The 19466-nt window shown below is 39.5% G+C and overlaps 3 protein-coding genes across 5 annotated transcripts; 1 reads left to right on the forward strand and 2 right to left on the reverse strand.

Annotated features, from left to right (window-relative positions):
• The first annotated feature begins 27 nt into the window (after positions 1–27).
• nudcd2 (NudC domain containing 2) lies at positions 28–2171 on the forward strand. The gene is made up of 4 exons (XM_077577657.1): positions 28–422; positions 699–747; positions 809–960; positions 1041–2171. The coding sequence occupies exons 1-4, from the start codon at positions 234–236 to the stop codon at positions 1122–1124; spliced, it is 474 nt and encodes a 157-aa protein (XP_077433783.1). The 5' UTR covers positions 28–233; the 3' UTR covers positions 1125–2171.
• On the reverse strand, positions 2127–6426 carry ccng1 (cyclin G1). Its single transcript, XM_077577656.1, has 6 exons — positions 6228–6426; positions 4924–5187; positions 4588–4841; positions 4424–4502; positions 3170–3280; positions 2127–3073 (listed from the first exon to the last, which is right to left on the reverse strand). Exons 2-6 carry the CDS (start codon positions 5185–5187, stop codon positions 2882–2884), a joined length of 900 nt encoding a protein of 299 aa, XP_077433782.1. The 5' UTR covers positions 6228–6426; the 3' UTR covers positions 2127–2881.
• Positions 6427–7049: 623 nt separating this feature from the next.
• Positions 7050–19050, reverse strand: LOC144058954 (septin-8-A-like). Of its 3 annotated transcripts, XR_013295526.1 has the most exons (11): positions 18801–19050; positions 15113–15227; positions 14819–15014; positions 14500–14686; positions 14261–14422; positions 11965–12061; positions 11719–11887; positions 10698–10830; positions 10453–10640; positions 9144–9236; positions 7050–7920 (listed from the first exon to the last, which is right to left on the reverse strand). XR_013295526.1 is itself a non-coding variant. In XM_077577652.1 (10 exons), the coding sequence occupies exons 1-10, from the start codon at positions 18852–18854 to the stop codon at positions 7866–7868; spliced, it is 1356 nt and encodes a 451-aa protein (XP_077433778.1). In that variant the 5' UTR covers positions 18855–19050; the 3' UTR covers positions 7050–7865. The 3 variants fall into 3 exon arrangements, 2 of the variants coding, with proteins under 2 accessions (XP_077433778.1, XP_077433779.1); XM_077577652.1 differs by lacking the exon at positions 9144–9236; XM_077577653.1 differs by having other exon boundaries at positions 7050–9236.
• Positions 19051–19466: the final 416 nt, after the last annotated feature.

The following is a 19466-nucleotide window of genomic DNA, read 5'->3' on the forward strand; positions in this document are numbered from 1 at the left end:
TTACAAAACTTGCTGTGCTATTAATGGACACAGGATGGCACTGTCGCGCCACACATGACCGGAAATGACATCACCGCTGCGGAACGAAGAAGAACTTTTGCGGAAAGACTGGCACCACAACAAACACACATTATTGAATATTTGTCAATAATACAAATACTTATTTCGTTACTCTGCAAAAGTGCGAAACATTTACCTTTTCGGTGCTTTACAAATTAATTCTTACGGGCGGCATGTCGGTGCACTTCGACGAGAGGAGCGGACTGGTTCCCTGCCACACAAGCTGGGGCTCGTGGAGCCAAACCATGGAGGAGGTTTTCATCGAAGTCAACGTGCCCCCCGGGACGTCGGCGAAAGAAATCAAGTGTCATTTGGGAACCAGAGACGTTGAGCTCAACGTCAAAGGGACAGAAATAATCAAGGTCGGCTGCTGTCCTGTACTGGCAATGACTGATTGGTTCAAAAAATTTGATTCGAATTGAATTCAATGTATTTGGCGTTTACAATCAATTGTTAAATTAGTCTTACAGGGGATTTAGGCTTAACTAGCATAAACACATTTAGTAATCAGTATCTCTTGTGAGTATGATGTCAATTATTTACGAAGTTTGTTTCTGCCGGACAATGATCAGAAAATGGAAATTGTACAGTATTCTATTCAGCCACCTTCACTTTGCCATGTCGCCATCTTTCGACAGGGCAGGTTGTTTGGTGCAACTGTGTCTGACGAGGCTACGTGGACCCTTGGTAGGTTGTGATTTGTTATGTAGATGTATGCATTGGCTCACTCCACTTGTTTTATGCACAGAGGACAAATGTCTCATTCGAATTGTGCTGATGAAGACAAACCGAGAGGCGGGGAACTGCTGGTCCTCTTTGTTAGAGGGAGAATACTGCGCCAATGCTTGGATCCAGGACCAAATGCAGAGAAAGCTCACACTAGAGAGGTTCCAACGAGAGGTTAGTTGCTCTGCTTTTTTTGTATTTATGTCACTTTATTCTAATAGTAAGTGACCAAAATGAAATCATAATTTCTCTAGAATCCTGGATTTGACTTCAGTGGTGCAGAAATTTCAGGAAACTTTGCTGGCGGTGGTCCGGACTTTTCCAGTTTACAAAAGTGATGTGCACCAAAAACCCATATTGGGGATGTCAGGTTGGCATTAATAAACACTATAGCTTGTATCACAGCACGCACGACCTGTAGGTCCGATGTTAAGTGTTTTAGTGTGAATGTTCCACCATGATGTTTTTTATTCTAAAACAAACTTGTCTTATATAAAGAAAAATAACTAATTGTGTATACAAATTGAACGTCATTAGCCATGAATGTTCCACCAGTTGGGCCCATTAAATCATTCACTGCCATTGACGGTTATAGACGTCAAATATTCATTTTACCTATTTCTATTAGTTTAATTTTTTTTTTACACTTTTGTTAACAACAGGGATGTGATTTGACCAAAGTGAAATTATCGGAAAATTTAGCCGGGGGGGGGGGGGAAGCATGACCAAATAATTATATCATGACCAAATGAAAAGTAACTCATATTAGAGCATACCACAAATGTCTTTGTTATAGCAGAAGATGTTATCTGTCGGAGTCATGTGCATACACAATGAACTACAAAAAAAAAAAAAAGATTTTTTTTTGGGGGGGGGGATAAAAAAAGCGGAAAAATCACATCCCTGTAACAAGTATAAAAACCTAGAATTTTTTTATTGTACATTTAGAACAGATATTACATTTGTGATTAATCGCAAGTTACCTCGTGAAGTCATACAATTACAATAAAAAATGTAATCGCCTGATGCTGCAAATTTTTTAATTATCTTTTGTTTTTTAAATCACGTCAGGTGATTTACATTTTGTTTTATTGTAATCGCACAACTTCAATAGTTAACTCGCGATTAATCATAAATTTTCTATCTGTTATAAATGTACAATAAAACATTTTTTTCTAGGTTTTCATACTCTTGTTAACATAAGTGGAAAATGTTAAACTAACAAAAATAGTTCAAATGAATTTTTATAATAGCAGTCAATGAGTTAAGAAGCAGATAATTAGCAGTGTTCCCTTTTGTCACATGTTGGTGTAGATTTTGACACACTCATAGGACACACATAACTTTTCAATAAAGTTTTATTGAAAGGTACAAGTCCATTTGTAGATGGTGTATTCAGTCCTTTAGAATGTATTTTTTGGAACTAATAGTGACAATACTTGTCGTACTGAACAAACAAAACAGCAAGAGGAACTGCAATGCAAATTCCAAAATCACATTTTAGACCAAAAAGGTACATTGTGTTCCCAACTGAAATGTGTGGCACTTCACACTGTGCCAATAAATCTATCAAATGGGGGAAAACAAATCATCCGCAACCACTGATGACCGCTGTGCCAATACCTTCAACTTGCTTTATTAAACAAAACAAAAAAGAAAAATCACCTTGGGTAGGAGTGTGCATTCAAGACAGTTTAGCAACCTAGGGTGGAAGTTAAGGATTTTGGGCCCGATTTCTTGGTTCCGTATTTTTGTTTCGCAAAATCCTTCTCCCTCCTCTTCCACATGGTGGACTGAGGACCTAGGTGGTTCAATACTTAATAGCTTAAAACCAGGAACCCGTTCCAGGAAACACCAAACACCGTGGAACGGATTCGAACAAGAACATACTCGCACACCCTCGGAAGTCAAACTGAGCAGAGTTGTCGCTAACTTCCTGTTACTGCGGGAGGAAGGCCTTTCCACTTAAAGATCGCCATCTCACAGATGAGGATCTTTAAGTGAACAGTGAGGCCAAGTCGCCTGACAAGTTAAGCCAATCACAGGGGGGGGGGGACATTTTGGGTCAGGCGACAACATGGCGGCTACGTGTTTATTAACAAGCCGACTCGGGGATGGTGGGAAGGTGGGTGATCTTGTAGTAGCTGTGCTTCAGCTGGCGAGCGGTTCTTCCCGAAATGGTCCAGCGAAGTCTCTGGCTGTTGGGCCTGGAGCACTTGGCGGTGGCGTATTCAGCCAGGCATTTGCCCACCAACTCGCGCATACACGCAAGATCGCCCTCTCTGATCTATTCAGCAAACAAACAAGATTATTGAATTTATTTATTTATTTATTTTTACCTAAATGCAGTGTTATCAGAAATGTTCAGATACATGACACTTACAGTCAGTAGCTTCTGCAGATTTTCCAGAGCCTCGGAGAGTTGGTCCCGTTCCTCTGGGTCATGTTGGTCCTCCGCCTCAAGACACAGGAGAGCCATGGCAAGCAGAGATGGCTGGAGACAAATCGGGAAAAAAAAAGATTTAAGTGAGTAGAATTCATCATCCATGACGTTTTAACAAAAAAAAAAAAAATAAATCTTCAAAATGTTTTCTATACGGAGGGGAAAAAAATCCAAAATATTAAAAACTTTGAGGGGGGGGGGGGGTGCAAATAATGCCAATTTGCAGATGCCTAACTGCAAATATGTCAACTATCGTTTTAAGTCGTAATATTGTTATTCACCACTAGATGGCAGACATGGCTTAATTGCACTTAACACCGGTCTTATATGGCCCTATCTACAATATGGGTAGGCCTAAGAGGAATATTGTCACCCTCTTATAATTATTGCCCAAGTAATTTTTTTTGCCCAAAAAAAAAAAAAATTCTTCCCCAATTCCTTCAATTTTTTTGTGTTTCCTGAAAAATCTAAAAAATAAAATGACTTAGGCGATTATTTTAAGAAGGCATCTATATGCAAGTCAAACTTTCTACCTCAATAATATTTTGAGTGAATTGACTTTTGTGGGTAAAAAATGCACAAAATGTTCTTACACTTAACTCATTCACTGCCATTGACGGCTATAGACGTCAAAAATTAATTTGAACTATTTCTATTAGTGTAACATTTTTTTCCCACTTTTGTTACAAGAGTATGAAAACCTAGGGGGAAAATATTGTGCATTTAGAACAGATATCAAATTTGTGATTATTTGAGAGTAAACTAGTGAAGTCACGCAATTAATTACAATAAAAAAATAATAATCGCCCGATGCCCCTAATTTTTAATAATCTTTTCATCGCGTTTAATTGTAATTAATCGCATGACTTCAAAGGTTAAGTCATGATTAACTACACATTTTTATATCTGTTCAAAATGTACAACACATTTTTTTCTAGGTTTTTATATTCTTGTTAACAAAAGTGGGAACAATTTTAAACTAATAGAAATAGTTCAAATGAATTTTTGACGTCTATAGCAGTGAATGGGTTAATGTTGGTTTGCCGTTTTTGTTATTATAAGGGAATGTTTTCTACAGTACGTGGCCCCTGAGAAGCAGTAATGACAAATGGTGGCCCCTCCAGCATTTAAGCTGTCCATCCTTGCGGTTTGGTGTTAGCAAGTCATCTGATAGCAGAACGGGGGGACACCTACCTTCAGTTTGGAGAAGACAAAGGAGCAGTGACAAGCTTTCAACTGAGCCTCCAGTCTCTCAAGGCTCAGCATCTTCTCACTGTGTAAAAAAAACAATGCACGTCTTTAAGAATTGGGCTGCAATGATTCTACTAAATCAGTGTAAAATAATAAGTGGTCTTCACCTATCTGCACCAAGCTGCTCCTGGATATAGCTGTGAAAAAGGCGGAGGAAGCGCAGGGCCGTGGGGGCCTTCACCTTCCAGTTGAGTTTCTCCATAACGATCTTCTCCATCCGCATCATGTCAGACACCGTGAAACGGTTCTGACTGATGCGGATCAGGTCGTTGGCAAGGGGGATGTTCTTACTCTCTTCCGAGGACTTCACAGCAATGTAGAAGCAGCAGAGACCCACGCAGGACAGGTGCTTTGGTTGAATCTGGACACAACCGGACGAACGTCATTCAGGCGTTTCGGCGACGGGCGGGCGGGCTTGACAATTCGGGCGTCGTCGCACAAACCTTCATGGTGGAGAGGAAGCGGTCGAGCAGGCTGATGGCCAGGGAGAACGTCTCCGAGCTGAAACCGAAGAACCTGCTGAGAGTGAGCAGGTCCTTCACCTCCAGCTCCCTCAGTCTGCTCGTCATCCTCAGCCCGTTGTCCGAAGCGCTCTCAATGATCCTCAAGCCGCTGAGCTTTGGCTGGTAGCGGCCCTCCAGGTCTGTTAAGCTCTTCAGCTGGACTGCAAAAGGCAACGCTCCGTGTCCTGTCACTGTGTCGATCATCTGTGTGCAAAATGGCAGGAAATATTTTTTAAATGAAGGGGGGGTGTTTACGGCCCTGACGACACCATTCGCTGATGTACGGGAGCAACAAGGTACTAAATATAGTCTATTACACTGAAGAAGAAATATGCAGTAAAATATAGATATTTTAAGTGGCTTTAAATTTCATAAATACTAATACTGTACAATTAGACATTTTATTTTAAACTTAACACAGCAAAAGGGAAATGTTCATTGTTTTCTAAAGTGCCATCAAATCAGATGTTTGCAACTTTTATTTGGGTTCAACACAAAGATAAAGTCTGTTGTCGATCAATTGTTGCATAAGTCAGGTCACAACCTGATAAACGAATGCTACTGCTTCAGATAACAAACTTGTTTACACGCAGCGTCTCTTGCAGACGCGACTTTTCGCAGGCAAGTTATTCTGGTGGCCTTTTGCAACTCAGCAGCTGTCAAATGGGGCTCAACTGGACTGGAGGGAGGGGCGAATCAACGGTGTGACGTCACAGGGAACCGCTATAAAACTTTATTCCAAACAATTCGTTTATCATGTTAAGTTTGCAGTCTGTTGTTTTAAAAGCAAATGCGGTAGTAGTGTTGAATATTTCACAGCTTTGTGAAAAAAAAAAATAATAAAATAAAAATAAAAAGTGGGGGGCGTGAGGGCGTTAGGTCGTTGGTAACATGCCCGGACAAATCCCTGCCCATACAAAGCTAAGCAACAGCGCTAACACTAGGCCCGGTAACAACAACAACCAAGGTCACATTACATTATGTGTACCTGCGTACCAAAAACAAAATATAATAAGGACAGTTTAGGTGAGACATACGTCACGATGATAGATAACCAAGCTAGTAAACGTACAAGCTTTAGATGCCAAAGCTAATGCTAACTCTCGCTAAATATACTACAAACGATCAACAAAAGTTATAACATTCTTCTTACTTGGCGGATTCAAATGATTTCATCTTTTCTTGTGACACCGGCTGTTACAAAATTTAAAAGCTGACATAAAAAAGAAGTCTGCTGTACTTACCTTGGCTCAAGTTACGTTGGTTGTACAATTGAGGGGGGGGATCCGTAGGAGTAAAAGCGGGTGAATCAGGTGTAAAACACCAAAAAACGTAAGTATGGACTTTCTTGTAAGAAAGTTTTAAGCATAGATTTTGTACCTGCCTATGCACACCCCCGACCCTTGGAGAAGGCGACGGGGAAAAGGACAGATTGGAGTTTATTAGGACTTAAAACCAAGCCCATGTCGTAACACGGCGAGCTCTCATTGGTCATCGAGGGTGACGTTCATTATTCTGTAATTCTATTGGATAGTTTTTTCGTCTTTCACATGTAAGACCCGCCTTCTGTAAACAGGAGAACCAATCACACGACGGGAAGGGAAAAGCCACTTGGTGGGTGCTGCTTCTTACGGTCATTTCAGGTTACAGTTGTTAAAAAAATGTTTAAAAAAAAGAAGTAACACATTTACTATAAAATTCACACGAAAACGCTCAAGTCTAACACAATTATAAATTATTATATGAAACCTGACCAGCATGCAAACTTTAAAGGCTAGATACTGTAAGTAAAAAGATTATTGGGCAATAACAACTGTCATATTATAAACCCAATTTAACGTCTCTGAAAAACATTATTTATTGAAATTCAGTGCAGCAAAATGACAGTGGCTAAGACTTGCTGACCCCTTTTTCAACATGGACTTTGTTCGATCAACATGAACTCCTAGTGGGAACTTTCTGGAACCGTGTGGAAGCAGGCCAGATCTGTTTCTCACTTAACAGCGATTTCTCTTTAAGGCACAATCTTGTTTTGATGTCAAATTACAGACCAAACAAGGAAAATATTCATTCAAGTTAGTCTTTATTACATACGATGGCCAACACAGATCAAACATTTGATCTTACATATAAAGATATTTTGTGTGTGCAAATGACTGTTCTGACAATTATATCAATCTCGACTCTACACAAGCACCATAAAATGTACTTTCATAAAACAGCTCAATATATGCTTTTTATTATAAAATTTATAATTTTGCTTATATTTATTCCTATTTATACTTACTGATGATGACGTTCTTGCATCTTCTCAGGTCATGGTTGAAGTATTTCATGGTTCAAGACAGTATTTTTAATGTTTAACAGTAGTTCAATGGCCATATTTCGATGCAGAATTGATAAGCTGTTTTATTGAATGACATACGATCATAGGAGTGAAATAAACATTTCCAGTTATAACTAGTACAACAAAGTGCTGATTATGATAATGAAAGCCTACTATGGTATCTGCATAATATGGAATTAAAAAAAAAAAGTTTAACTATTTTTGTTACTAATAAATCCATGTTGTTTATGGTATATACAGTATTATTTCACAGTGTAATCAGTCAAAAGTACACGGTAAAATGAAGGAAGGGCACATTTAATACGGGGACTTCTCTATTAAAGGAATTTTGATTTTTGGGGAGATGGCGATATATGTCATGCACATTTCCATGCTACGTAGCAGAGAGTAGAACACACCAGGAAGACTCTTTCTTGCCAATTCATTCCGGGCGATTTAAGTGCATTTCTCCTAAAAGTGCTCATTCAAGTGTCAAAAATAATACACTTGCTTGTCCGTCCGTCACTTCACGTCGACGTCGTTAGTAGAAAGTCTTCTAATTCAAATTCCTGGACGAGGTTAAGGAGCACGCAGAGGGAAGACTAAAGAAGCTACGGGGAGAAAAGACAACACATGAGCAACAGCATGTTATTTGTTAGTTGTTAGTGAAGCCAAAAATGCAATTTAGCTAATTGTTTTTCAACGCGCATCTGTTAATACACTAAAATGCTTGGGGTCACATTCGGTATTAAAAAAGCAAGAAGCCTTTGTTATGAGGTACACTTAGTGGAGATTGCATTGGGGACGCTTACACATTCTAAAGAGATCCAACTCATAAATTATGCCTTTTTTTTTTTTAATGATTAAATGTAATTGTTAGAATCAGAAAAGTATTAAAGAGGAAGTCAACCCTCCATTTTTTTTTTTTTACAATAATATATTCTATGCAGCACCACTAGCAGCAAAATTCAGCCGTTTTTATCCATCTCAGGGGGCGACCATTTTGCTTTGCTGTCGACTGAAGATGACATCAATGTTGCTCAGATCTCAGGTAACAACCAATCACGTCGCAGCTTCAGGAAACAGATGAGCTCTGATTGGTTGTTGCCTGAGCGCTGAGCAACATTGATGTCATCTTCAGTCAAGGGCAAGTGACAAAATGGCCGCCCCCTAGGATGGATAAAAACAGTTGTATTTTGCTTCATAACTCATATTCCAAATGTAAAAAATGTAATATTAATCAGAATGTCATATTTAGACGAGTGAAGTCACATACTGTATAGCATATTATTGTCAAGAAATGGTTCAGGTTGACTTCCAACTTTTAGTTTTATTATGAATTGAATCGTTCTAGCAGTATATTCACACCTAAGATGTTTTTGTAACATAAAAAGTGAAACTTTTTGTACAGGTCATAAAAAGATTTTGAAAACCTATTTTGGTCTACTTTATCACTAAAACCTGGCAATTGAACCTTATACAAACTATTGAATTTCATTCAATTGTGCAAATGTACCTAATGATGTGACCAGGGAGTTTAGCATTTCTGTACATAAAATATTCCAAATTAGAATCTGAACTTTATTATCCAATCATCAATCATGAGACTATAACTTCATATAATAAAATGAATACACAAAAAATACTGTGGTTTACACAGATCAGTTCATTGTGAACAGCCCACTGATCATGTTAGCACACATTCATGGCAAGGACATAAAATAACAGCAGCATTGAAAACACTCCATTGATTTGTTTTGATGTGTCTGGCGGAGTCAGCGTCAATAGAGTGAGCTAAGCTAGCGTTATCATCAGTAAGTAAACAGTGGATTACATCAGGCGCGTTCATATTCAGGCTGAGCGACCCACGTTGATGGCGGACGCATTCATGGCTTCCCCTGGATGATTTTTTTTTCCTGTAAATCAACTGAAAAGGGGACAAGACATACAACAACAAAATATGGTGGGAGGTAAACAAACACAGGATTTAAAAGGCAAAAGGATCACGTAACCAGGGATGGGACAATGTAATCGGTCTTTCATGTTTTACGCGGCGTAAACTCTTATTTAAACCCCGACCATCAGGTGTGTATATTTCCCGCACGTAATTCCTCCCGACATATGGTGTGTCCGCCTGTGCAAAATAATTTGGTCCTGTGAGGTCATCCGTGTCGACAGTGAGACCAGTCGTATGTAAACACAATTGGCCCTGCCTGGTACCGTCTGGCAGGTCAGCCCGCAGAGACAGAAGCATCAGGCTGTGTCAAACTGTGACACATCCTACTGTGTCTGGGCACACAGTGTCACTCTCAATCTGTCCCTGGATCAGTTTCTGAGCAATACATGGCTCCTGGGAGGATGTCACTACCTCATTAATCACGTCCCGTCCACGTAGGCTACCGCGGAGAATACTGGCCGCGCTTGCATGAGAGCCTTTTATCGCGTATCCTTATTTGTCTTACCCACCTCTAAGGTCAAACCTCACTCATTTAAACCCAAAAACGTGTAAAAACGTTTTTTTTAATACTTTGTCCTGCACTCCCAAAAAACGTATTTATACGTTTTTTATGCTAGCGCATACAAAAGGCTTTGATGCGGTTTCTGACATGAAAAGGTCGCTTAAAGCAGTGGTAATTTATTACAAAAACGGCCAACAGGTGGCCGCAGAGTATAAGAGATCAGCCAGGGCCACGTTGGCAACAAGCTTTTTCAACAGGTTTGTGAATAATGATGAAGATTAGCTATATTCTAATGCTAATTGCTACAAAATGGAAACATACAAATATACCTTTTTTTTCCTGATGAAAGAAGAGACTCTAATCTTTCTTTTGGTAGGTTCCGTGTTTTTATAGCAATAGAACACAATATTCTGTGGGCCTTGCAAAATCAGTCAAAATGTAGTATAACAGCCGGGAGCAAAGGGGGTTGCTTCAGTGAAAATGGCTGGAAGTGAATGAGTTAATAAGAAACACTTTAATGGCTATAGATATATTTTTAAAATGTGTTTTGAGGGCTATAAAATCTATTTAGTTGAACAAAACTGTAGCTAATATTTTTTGAGAGCTAAGTAATTTTTGCCACTTTTTTTTTTAAAGCAAATCTAATAATTACCACCCCAAAAAATGAAAGAAAACCGGACTTACTTTTTCTTGTCCTTGTCCTTCTTGAGAGGTTGAGAAGCACCTTGGAGAGCCTGACCCATCAGTGTCTCTGCAGCAACCCTCCTCCTGTTGAAAGCGTTCATCTCCTCCTCCAGCTCCCGTCGTTTCTCCTCCAGGTTCTTCTTTTCTTCCTGGTGCAGCCGCTTGAGTTGCTCGAACCTCTCGTGGAGCTGGAGACCAAATAAAAGATTTAAAAACTGGGTAAGCGTTCCTCGACGTGTTCTAACCTCTTTTTCCTTTTCTTTCAGCTCTGCTTCGGTCTCCTTGACTTTGTTGACAAACATCTGCCTCATTCCTTCTTCCTGGTGTTGCAGTTCTCGTATGAACTCCTTCCTCTTGGATTCGTATGTCTCCTGCAGGCTGCAGATCATGTTAGTCGCATTTTTATTCCTTTTTACGTTGATAGAGTGTCACAAAAATGTATTTACAGACTAGGGTGATAGAGTTAAGAGTGAATAGCACTATGAAGTAGGACCGGGCGATTATGGGCAAAAAAAATAAATAAATCCCAATTATTTTTGATGAATATTGAAATCACGATTAATTTGTAGATGTCAAAACGTATGTTTATTCAACTAACAAAACCTCACTTTAAATTTTAAACAACCAGAATATATATGAGTATGATTAAAAAACGATAGCAATAAAAATAAAAAATAAACAATAAAGAAAAATTTATACTGGCTGTTCTTGCTGTGTGCGCCTTGGCCTCTTAGGGGCAGTGTGGCGCTGCGCATGCGTGGAGCAAACACTTAGATTAAGATAAGAGGAGTAGAAGAAGAAAGTTGTGATTCATCTTTATTAACTCTCCCACTTTTGTTAACAAGAGTATGAAAACCTAGGCAAAAAAATATTGTACAGTTAGAACAGATATCAAATTTGTGATTAATTGTGAGTTAACTAGTGAAGTCATGCGATTAATTATGAATGAAAAATGTAATACTCCAAATTTTTATTTAAAAAGTTTTAAAAAAAAATTGTTTTTAATTACCTAAAAAAAAGAAAAAAAAAAGATTATTAAAAAATTAGGGGCGTAAGGCAAATAAAATTGATCGTAATTAATCGCATGACTTCAGTTAACTCACAAATCTCAAATTTTATATCTGTTCCAAATGTACAATAATTTGTTTCTAGGTTTTCATACTTTTGTTAACAAAAGTGGAAAAAAATATGAAACTAATAGAAATAGTTCAAATGAATTTTTGACGTCTATAGCCGTCAATGGCAGTGAATTTGTTAATGTCTCACCTGAACGACTGGCTGTTGGGGTCTGCGTCCTTGAAGCCCATCTCCTCCAACTTGCAGCGGCGGTAAAGCTCATAGTGGCGAGCGTGCGTCTGCTCACGAAGATCCTCCATGTTCACACGCAGCAGCATCTCCCTCAGTTTCACAAAATCACAATGGTTCTCATTCTCCACTAGCGGACAAAAGATAAGAAATCCAGAATCTTGAATGACTTTTTTTTTTTTAACACGTGCAGGTAGTTGGACTCACCCTGTACTGATCCCCAAGGGTACAGTCTTGCTTTGACCATTTTATTGCCTACTTTGACGTCTTCCACACTGCCAACAACAGCAAATGGCAGGTGAGTCTGTAGTAGAAGATGAAAAGCACCAGTGTCATATTCGGAGACATTTTGCTATCTTGATGAATATTTTTGCATGATTTGATGGCAGAAAATGGTGTCATTCAAAATATGTAAATGTCAATCCACGTGCAAGAAACATCTGTACTATCTCATGGACCCACTAAGCCGGGGTGGCAACTCCTCTTGCAAAGGAACCAGCGCCATCTAGTGGCTCTTCCTAGCATATAACAGGAGCACAAAACTTAAACAATCAATTGGTGATGACTTAACTTGACGTTTGGAATTGTTAACGTGGAAGTCGATCTTAAACATTTCTTGACCATAATATGTTATATGCGACCTCACTAGTCTAAACATGAAATTCTGATTAATATTACATTTGTGGAAAATGAGTTATGCAGCAAAATCCAGCTGTTTTTATCCATCTCAGGGGGCGGCCATTTTGCCACTTGCTGTCCATTAAAGATGACCAAGTGGCAAAATGACCGCCTTCTGATATTAATAAAAACTGCTGGATTTTCCTCCTTATCTCATATTGTGGGATATGAGTTATGCAACAAAATCCTGCCATTTTTATCCATCTCAAGAGGCGGCCATTTTGCCACTTGCTGTTCACTGAAGATGACCCAGTATCAAAATGGCCGCCTTCTGATATTGATAAAAACTGCTGATTTTTCCTCCTTATCTCATATTGTGGAATATGAGTTATGCTGCAAAATCCAGCCGTTTTTATCCATCTCAGGGGGCAGCCATTTTGCCACTTGCTGTCCACTGAAGATGGCCAAGTATCCAAATGGCCGTCTTTTGATATTAATAAAAACTGCTGGATTTTCCTGCTTATTCCATATAATGGAATATGAGTTATGCAACAAAATCCTGCCATTTTTATCCATCTCAAGAGGCGGCCATTTTGCCACTTGCTGTCCACTCAAGATGACCAAGTGACAAAATGGCCGCCTTCTCTTATTGATAAAAACTGCTGGATTTTCCTGCTTATCTCATATTGTGTAATATGAGTTATGCCGCAAAATCCAGCCATTTTTATCCATCTCAAGAGGCGGCCATTTTGCCACTTGCTGTCCATTAAAGATGACCAAGTGGCAAAATGACCGCCTTCTGATATTAATAAAAACTGCTGGATTTTCCTCCTTATCTCATATTGTGGGATATGAGTTATGCAACAAAATCCTGCCATTTTTATCCATCTCAAGAGGCGGCCATTTTGCCACTTGCTGTCCACTCAAGATGACCAAGTGACAAAATGGCCGCCTTCTCTTATTGATAAAAACTGCTGGATTTTCCTGCTTATCTCATATTGTGTAATATGAGTTATGCCGCAAAATCCAGCCATTTTTATCCATCTCAAGAGGCGGCCATTTTGCCACTTGCTGTCCACTCAAGATGACCAAGTGACAAAATGGCCGCCTTCTCTTATTGATAAAAACTGCTGGATTTTCCTGCTTATCTCATATTGTGTAATATGAGTTATGCCGCAAAATCCAGCCATTTTTATCCATCTCAAGAGGCGGCCATTTTGCCACTTGCTGTCCACTCAAGATGACCAAGTGACAAAATGGCCGCCTTCTCTTATTGATAAAAACTGCTGGATTTTCCTGCTTATCTCATATTGTGTAATATGAGTTATGCCGCAAAATCCAGCCATTTTTATCCATCTCAAGAGGCGGCCATTTTGCCACTTGCTGTCCACTGAAGATGGCCAAGTATGAAAATGGCCGCCTTCTGATATTGATAAAAAATGCTAGATTTTACTGATTATCTCATATTATGGGATATGAGTTATGCCGCAAAATCCAGCTGTTTTTTATCCATCTCAGGGGGCGGCCATTTTGCCACTTGCTGTTCACTGAAGATGACCAAGTTTCAAAATGGCCGCCTTCTGATATTGATAAAAAATGCTAGATTTTACTGATTATCTCATATTATGGGATATGAGTTATGCCGCAAAATCCAGCTGTTTTTTATCCATCTCAGGGGGCGGCCATTTTGCCACTTGCTGTTCACTGAAGATGACCAAGTCGCAAAATGGCCGCCTTCTGATATTGATAAAAACGCAACGTTAACCAGAATACTGTAGTTAGACTAGTGGGGCTGCATAGAACATATTATTGTCAAGAATTTTGTTTTGTTGTTGTTTTGTTTTTTTTTGTAACTGAGTATGTATGTGCGTGTGTGAGCCCCCACATTCATAGAAGAGTTGATCTCGGCCACAGCCTCATCCTCCGTGGGAAACTGGTAAATCTGCACTCCGTTGCTGACCAGCTCGCTCATGATCTTGATCTTGAACTTGTCCAGTTCGCTCCTGGACACCGTGTCTGCCTTTGCGATGACAGGGATGACGTTCACCTGCAAAGCCAAAACAACAAATCTGACTAATTGCCACTTAAGCGTAAAAAATAAAAGCGCGCGGTTGCCGCGGTCACCTTGCTGTCGAGCTTCTTCATGGTGACGAGATCCAGCGACTTGAGGGAGTGGCCGTTGGGAGCGATGAAATAGAGGCAGACGTGGATTCTCGTGTCATGGAAATTGCACAGGGAGCGTTTGATTTTCAGCTCCTCTTCGAGGTACGTTTCAAACTGGGTGTCAATATACTCCACGATGGGTTTATAGCTGCAAAGGAAAGGGAAAAACACATTCATCTTATATTTATATATTATATTTAATCACTTTTTTTCCCCAGTTACATAACAAAAAAAACAGTTCAAGTTCTTCACATCACTGCACATTTGGTTTCACCATCACCTTTCTTCTTTGTTGATCTGATCCCCGAAGCCGACCGTGTGCACGACGGTCAGCTTGAGGTTGACGTTGCTCTCCCGCAGGTCGTACGTGTGCGGCCGCAGGAGCACGTCTTTCTCATAGTGGCTGACCTCTTCGTTTTCGAACCTTGTGTTGAAAAGTGTGTTCATCAAGGTGGATTTGCCGATGCCCGTCTCGCCTACAGGGGGCGCACACAAAAGAAAAGGGCGGCTGGTGAACGTGGACGTGAAGGGAGGAAGAAAAAGAGGAGTGGGTTGATGTGGAGCTTTGACTTGCCTACGCAGAGGATGTTGAAGCCGAAGCCTTGTGTGACCGATTTGCTGACCAACTGATCTGGAAGACTGTCGAAGCCCACGTGGCCCCCGAGCTCCAAGGTACGTTTGTCTTCATTCTGAAGTGATGGAACACAGTATAGTAATCCGCACTCCGTCACGGGTTCATGGTCCGGATATTTTTTATATATATATATATTTTTTAAATACAGTATTGTTACTCTATTTTGTTCTGCCGCCTGTTTATTTTGACTGTATTCCACCGTTGACCACTAGATGGCAGCACATGTTTTTTTTTTTACACTAAAGTTTACTGACAAATAAGAATGAAAACAGGAAGTATTTCAAGTCATCACAATTTTTGATGAAGGTTATTGGTAGGGCTGGGTATCGATTCTAATTTTCTCAATCGATTCGATTTTGATTTTATTAAATTTTTTCGATTTGATGTGATTCACTTCAGTTCAATGCAATATCGATTAATTATGGAACATCAATAAATAAAATAAATAAAAACTCCACAAATATTAAGTTCCAAAGTAAATTTTATTTAGCCTATTAATGAAGGTAACACATGTTATAATCAGTTAAGTGTTCCGCAAACATTGACATCAGCAAGGATGAGATGAAAACATTTTCATAATTCTAATTTAATAATTGTAGATATAAACTTAAAATATTCTTAATTGTCTTAATGTGCAATAAGTCAGGTCTTTCATAAATTTAAGAAAATACATTTAAATTGATGTGAGCGGTAAATTTCAAGAAAACAGTAAGATACAAGAAAAAATTGACCTTTAAAATTCTATTTTCCTCCGAATTTATGGTTTAAAAAATATATATATTTAAATAATCGATTCATGGTTTTATGAATCGATATTGGGCTCGAAAAGGAAAATCAATTCGATATCGATTATTCGATTTTTTTTTTAACCCAGCCCGAGTTATTGGATGTGAATCACATCTTAGAATTTTGATTAATCACGATTAATCACTTAAATAAAAAAATGAATTTTTTCCCCGCCAAATTTGAAGAGCGCCGGTTATGTGTTCATTCTTTTGACATTTAATGTTATGAGGACGTCTTCAACATGTTTTGATCCACTGCACACGCTCATCCTCCTCTTTTTCTAATCAGTTCATTACTTGCATAATTTAAAATGGGGAGGAAAAAATGACCCCACTATCTTGACATGAGCAAATATTGTAAATGTGATACGCAAACATTTATTAAATGTTTTACTTGAATGCATGTCGTTGTGTTTAATGCTAAAACACAGTAAATTGTCCACTTGTGACGGAATGATTTACTGATCATCTTGTTTGCTGTTTATTGATAGACTAGCAATTGACCCCGCAGTGTTTGTATGCATAGCGAGACGTGCTGGTCCATGCTGATGAGAAACTGGCATTTGCAAGTGCTCGGCATGAGGACCGAGATGCGTTCAATGCAACATTCATCTGTCTGGGCCTCTTCAGCACATTCGTACAAAGAGCTCTTTATCCGGATGTTGTTTCACGGGATGGGAGGCGATCCAAGATGCTAGCCCGGCGGTACCCGGCAGCCGCCCGGTCCGGTCCTCGCAGTTGAGGATGCCACGTTTGTAACTCTTAAATCTCATATCTATCAGAAAAGTCGAGAGCGTCGCTGAATGTTAAAAGCAAGCCGTTTGATTCAGCTGCCACTTATCCTCTTAAAAGCGTTTAGTCGATATCCGGCTTACCGTGTGCTAGTATGCTCTTTGTCTCAACTCGACTTTATTTATAGAGCTGAAACAAAGTGCTGTATATAAATAAAAATTGAGCTTAAAACAGAAGACAATTGAGATTAGGGCGCGCTAGTGGCAAGTCATGTTTTTGCTTCTACTAGCATGTCAAAGGTTTTCTATTAGCGTGATGAATTGTCATAAATTGTCATAATAGTGACCTTTAGCTGAATATCAAGAATACTGAATAAATGCTCAAACAGCTTCTCACCAATCCATCGGTTTCACTAGTTAGGACAACTTTGGCATATACTAGTAGACTCTGCACTAGCTAACTGCTTCTACTGCTACTAGTGACAGTATAAAATTATACTAGCTAACTTGTGCTTCACTAGTAGTACACACTCACTAGTAACGTGTCGTGTTCCTACTATGCCAAAGCTGTCGTACTAGAGAGCAGAAATGTCATACAGTAGTGGAAAAACTAGGAAGACGCAGTGGTTCTACTAGTGCAGCCTTGTCATTCCACTAGTGTCTTATCTTGCTACCGAGGATGAGTGTACTAGTACATGATGAACCTTAAGATGGAAATCAAGGATATTAAACAACATTTCCATAATAGTTTCACTAGTAGGACAACTTTGACATACTCTGAGGACGAGTATTGGTTACTAGGGGTATGCCCAAAAAAATCGATTCTCATAAGAATCGCGATTCTCATTTAGTACGATTCAGAATCTATTTTAAATGTCCCAAAATCGATTTTATTTAAATTATTTTATATTATATTGCCTTTGTTTGTGTCTGCCTTTATTGGGAGCGCTGTTCTTGTTGTACCCGATTTGACCACTCAGGGGCAGTGTGGTTCCATGCGGTCTGATACACTGTTAAATTGTAGCCACATTAGAGAGTAGAAGGAAAAAGTCACAATCAAGTTATTCCAATAAAAGTTGTTTTTCTGCAGCGCGGAGCCGTTCTTTTGAGTGATAAAAGTGCCCCGAGTAGCTCGCGTCACACTGGAGCAGACCATTACTATTCCTTGCACATCTCTAAATTGAAGCCAAAATCATTGTCAATCAAATCATTTTGAATCCAAAAGGGTTCACAATCGAAAATCGATTCTGAATCGAATCGCAGACCAAAAAAATCTGAATCGAATTGTGAGACATTCAAACATTCCCACCCCTACTGGTTACTAGTAAGACAAAACTGTCAATTAGTTGACAACTGTGAGCTTGTAGTACAACTGGTGGCATTATAAAATGACTCTTAGCGACTAGTGCTTCGCTAGTAGTGCAAAGACATCAACTAGTGCACAGTTTTGGATCATTAGTCACATGTATGTCCTATACTAGTGGGCAGAATGTCATACAGTCGACAAAAACATTACAGGACAGTCATTATAATGTGTCCTAGTCATTCTACTAGTGCATTGATTTTTCTGCGTACTAATAGCAACTTTGGCATGGCATCAAAATAAGCCTTTTGTGCTACGAACAGGGTCCAGAATGATGATACTAGTTGGGCCTATGGTGTTACTGGTGTCGTACAAGAGTATATTAAAAGATGTAATTGCGTAATAGCGGGCGTGTGTCCTTTCCATACATATTTGTCATAAGTCGCAGAGCATTGCCGAACGTTAAAGCAAGTCACTTGACTCTGCTGCCGTTTATCCTCTTAACCGCGTCGCTGCATGTTGTCCCGTGTTTCATTCAAACGAGCGGTTGACGCATTCGAGTGCGCATGCTAGGTCCAAAGCAAGGCAGCAGCGTGCACGCACAAAAAAAAAAAGAAGACACGTCTCCTATTTTGAAACGACAACGCATCATTTGTCACAAAGTGCAGCCGCTGGGAGAAAATCCGCATTTATCCCCGAGTCATTGTGCACACGCACTCTCAAAACACACCCCCGCCCCCTCCCATGCGTTCGTGTACATACACTCGAGTGGGTTAAATTCAATGCGTATGGAAGAATGTCATACTCACGGCGAAAACGTCCACCTCGCTGGCCGCCATGCTCACAAGTGTCTCCCTCCTCATCACCGCACGGACGCACGCCGCTTTTCAAATATGGCCACTTGGAGGCAACACCCCGCGAGTACTGGAGGACGACATGACATGACAGCCCTGGTTTCCACTGGTGAACGAGCCCAGTGCGGCGTCACTAGAGGTTGTTTTGCTTGTCGGGAGTAATCCCCCATAAACGAAGTGTTTTCCCAGTCAGGGCCTCTGGATGTAGCTGTTGCCATGGCAAACGAGCATGTTGGTGAAAAACCGTTGAGGACGGGATTTGAAATGAAAGGTTAGCTAACACGAGTGGTCAAAATTAAGTGGTAAAGAGCGAAGAACCAAATTGATTAAAACTCAGTTGTAGCTGAATGTTACCATATTTAACTTATTCACTGCCATTGGCAGCTGTTTATATTAGTTTAACATTTCTTTTCCATTTTTGTCAACTACAGTATGAAAACCTAGATTTTTTTTTTTTACATTTAGAACAGATATAAAATGTGATTAATCGTGAGTTAACTAGTGAAGTCATGCGATTAATTATGATTACAAATTTTAATCGCCTGATGCCCCTAAATTTTAATAATCTTTTCTTTAAAAAAAAAAATATATATATATATATATATATATATTTTAATCATC

This window comes from Vanacampus margaritifer, chromosome 10 (genome assembly GCF_051991255.1).
Source record: "Vanacampus margaritifer isolate UIUO_Vmar chromosome 10, RoL_Vmar_1.0, whole genome shotgun sequence".
Lineage (NCBI taxonomy): Eukaryota > Metazoa > Chordata > Actinopteri > Syngnathiformes > Syngnathidae > Vanacampus > Vanacampus margaritifer.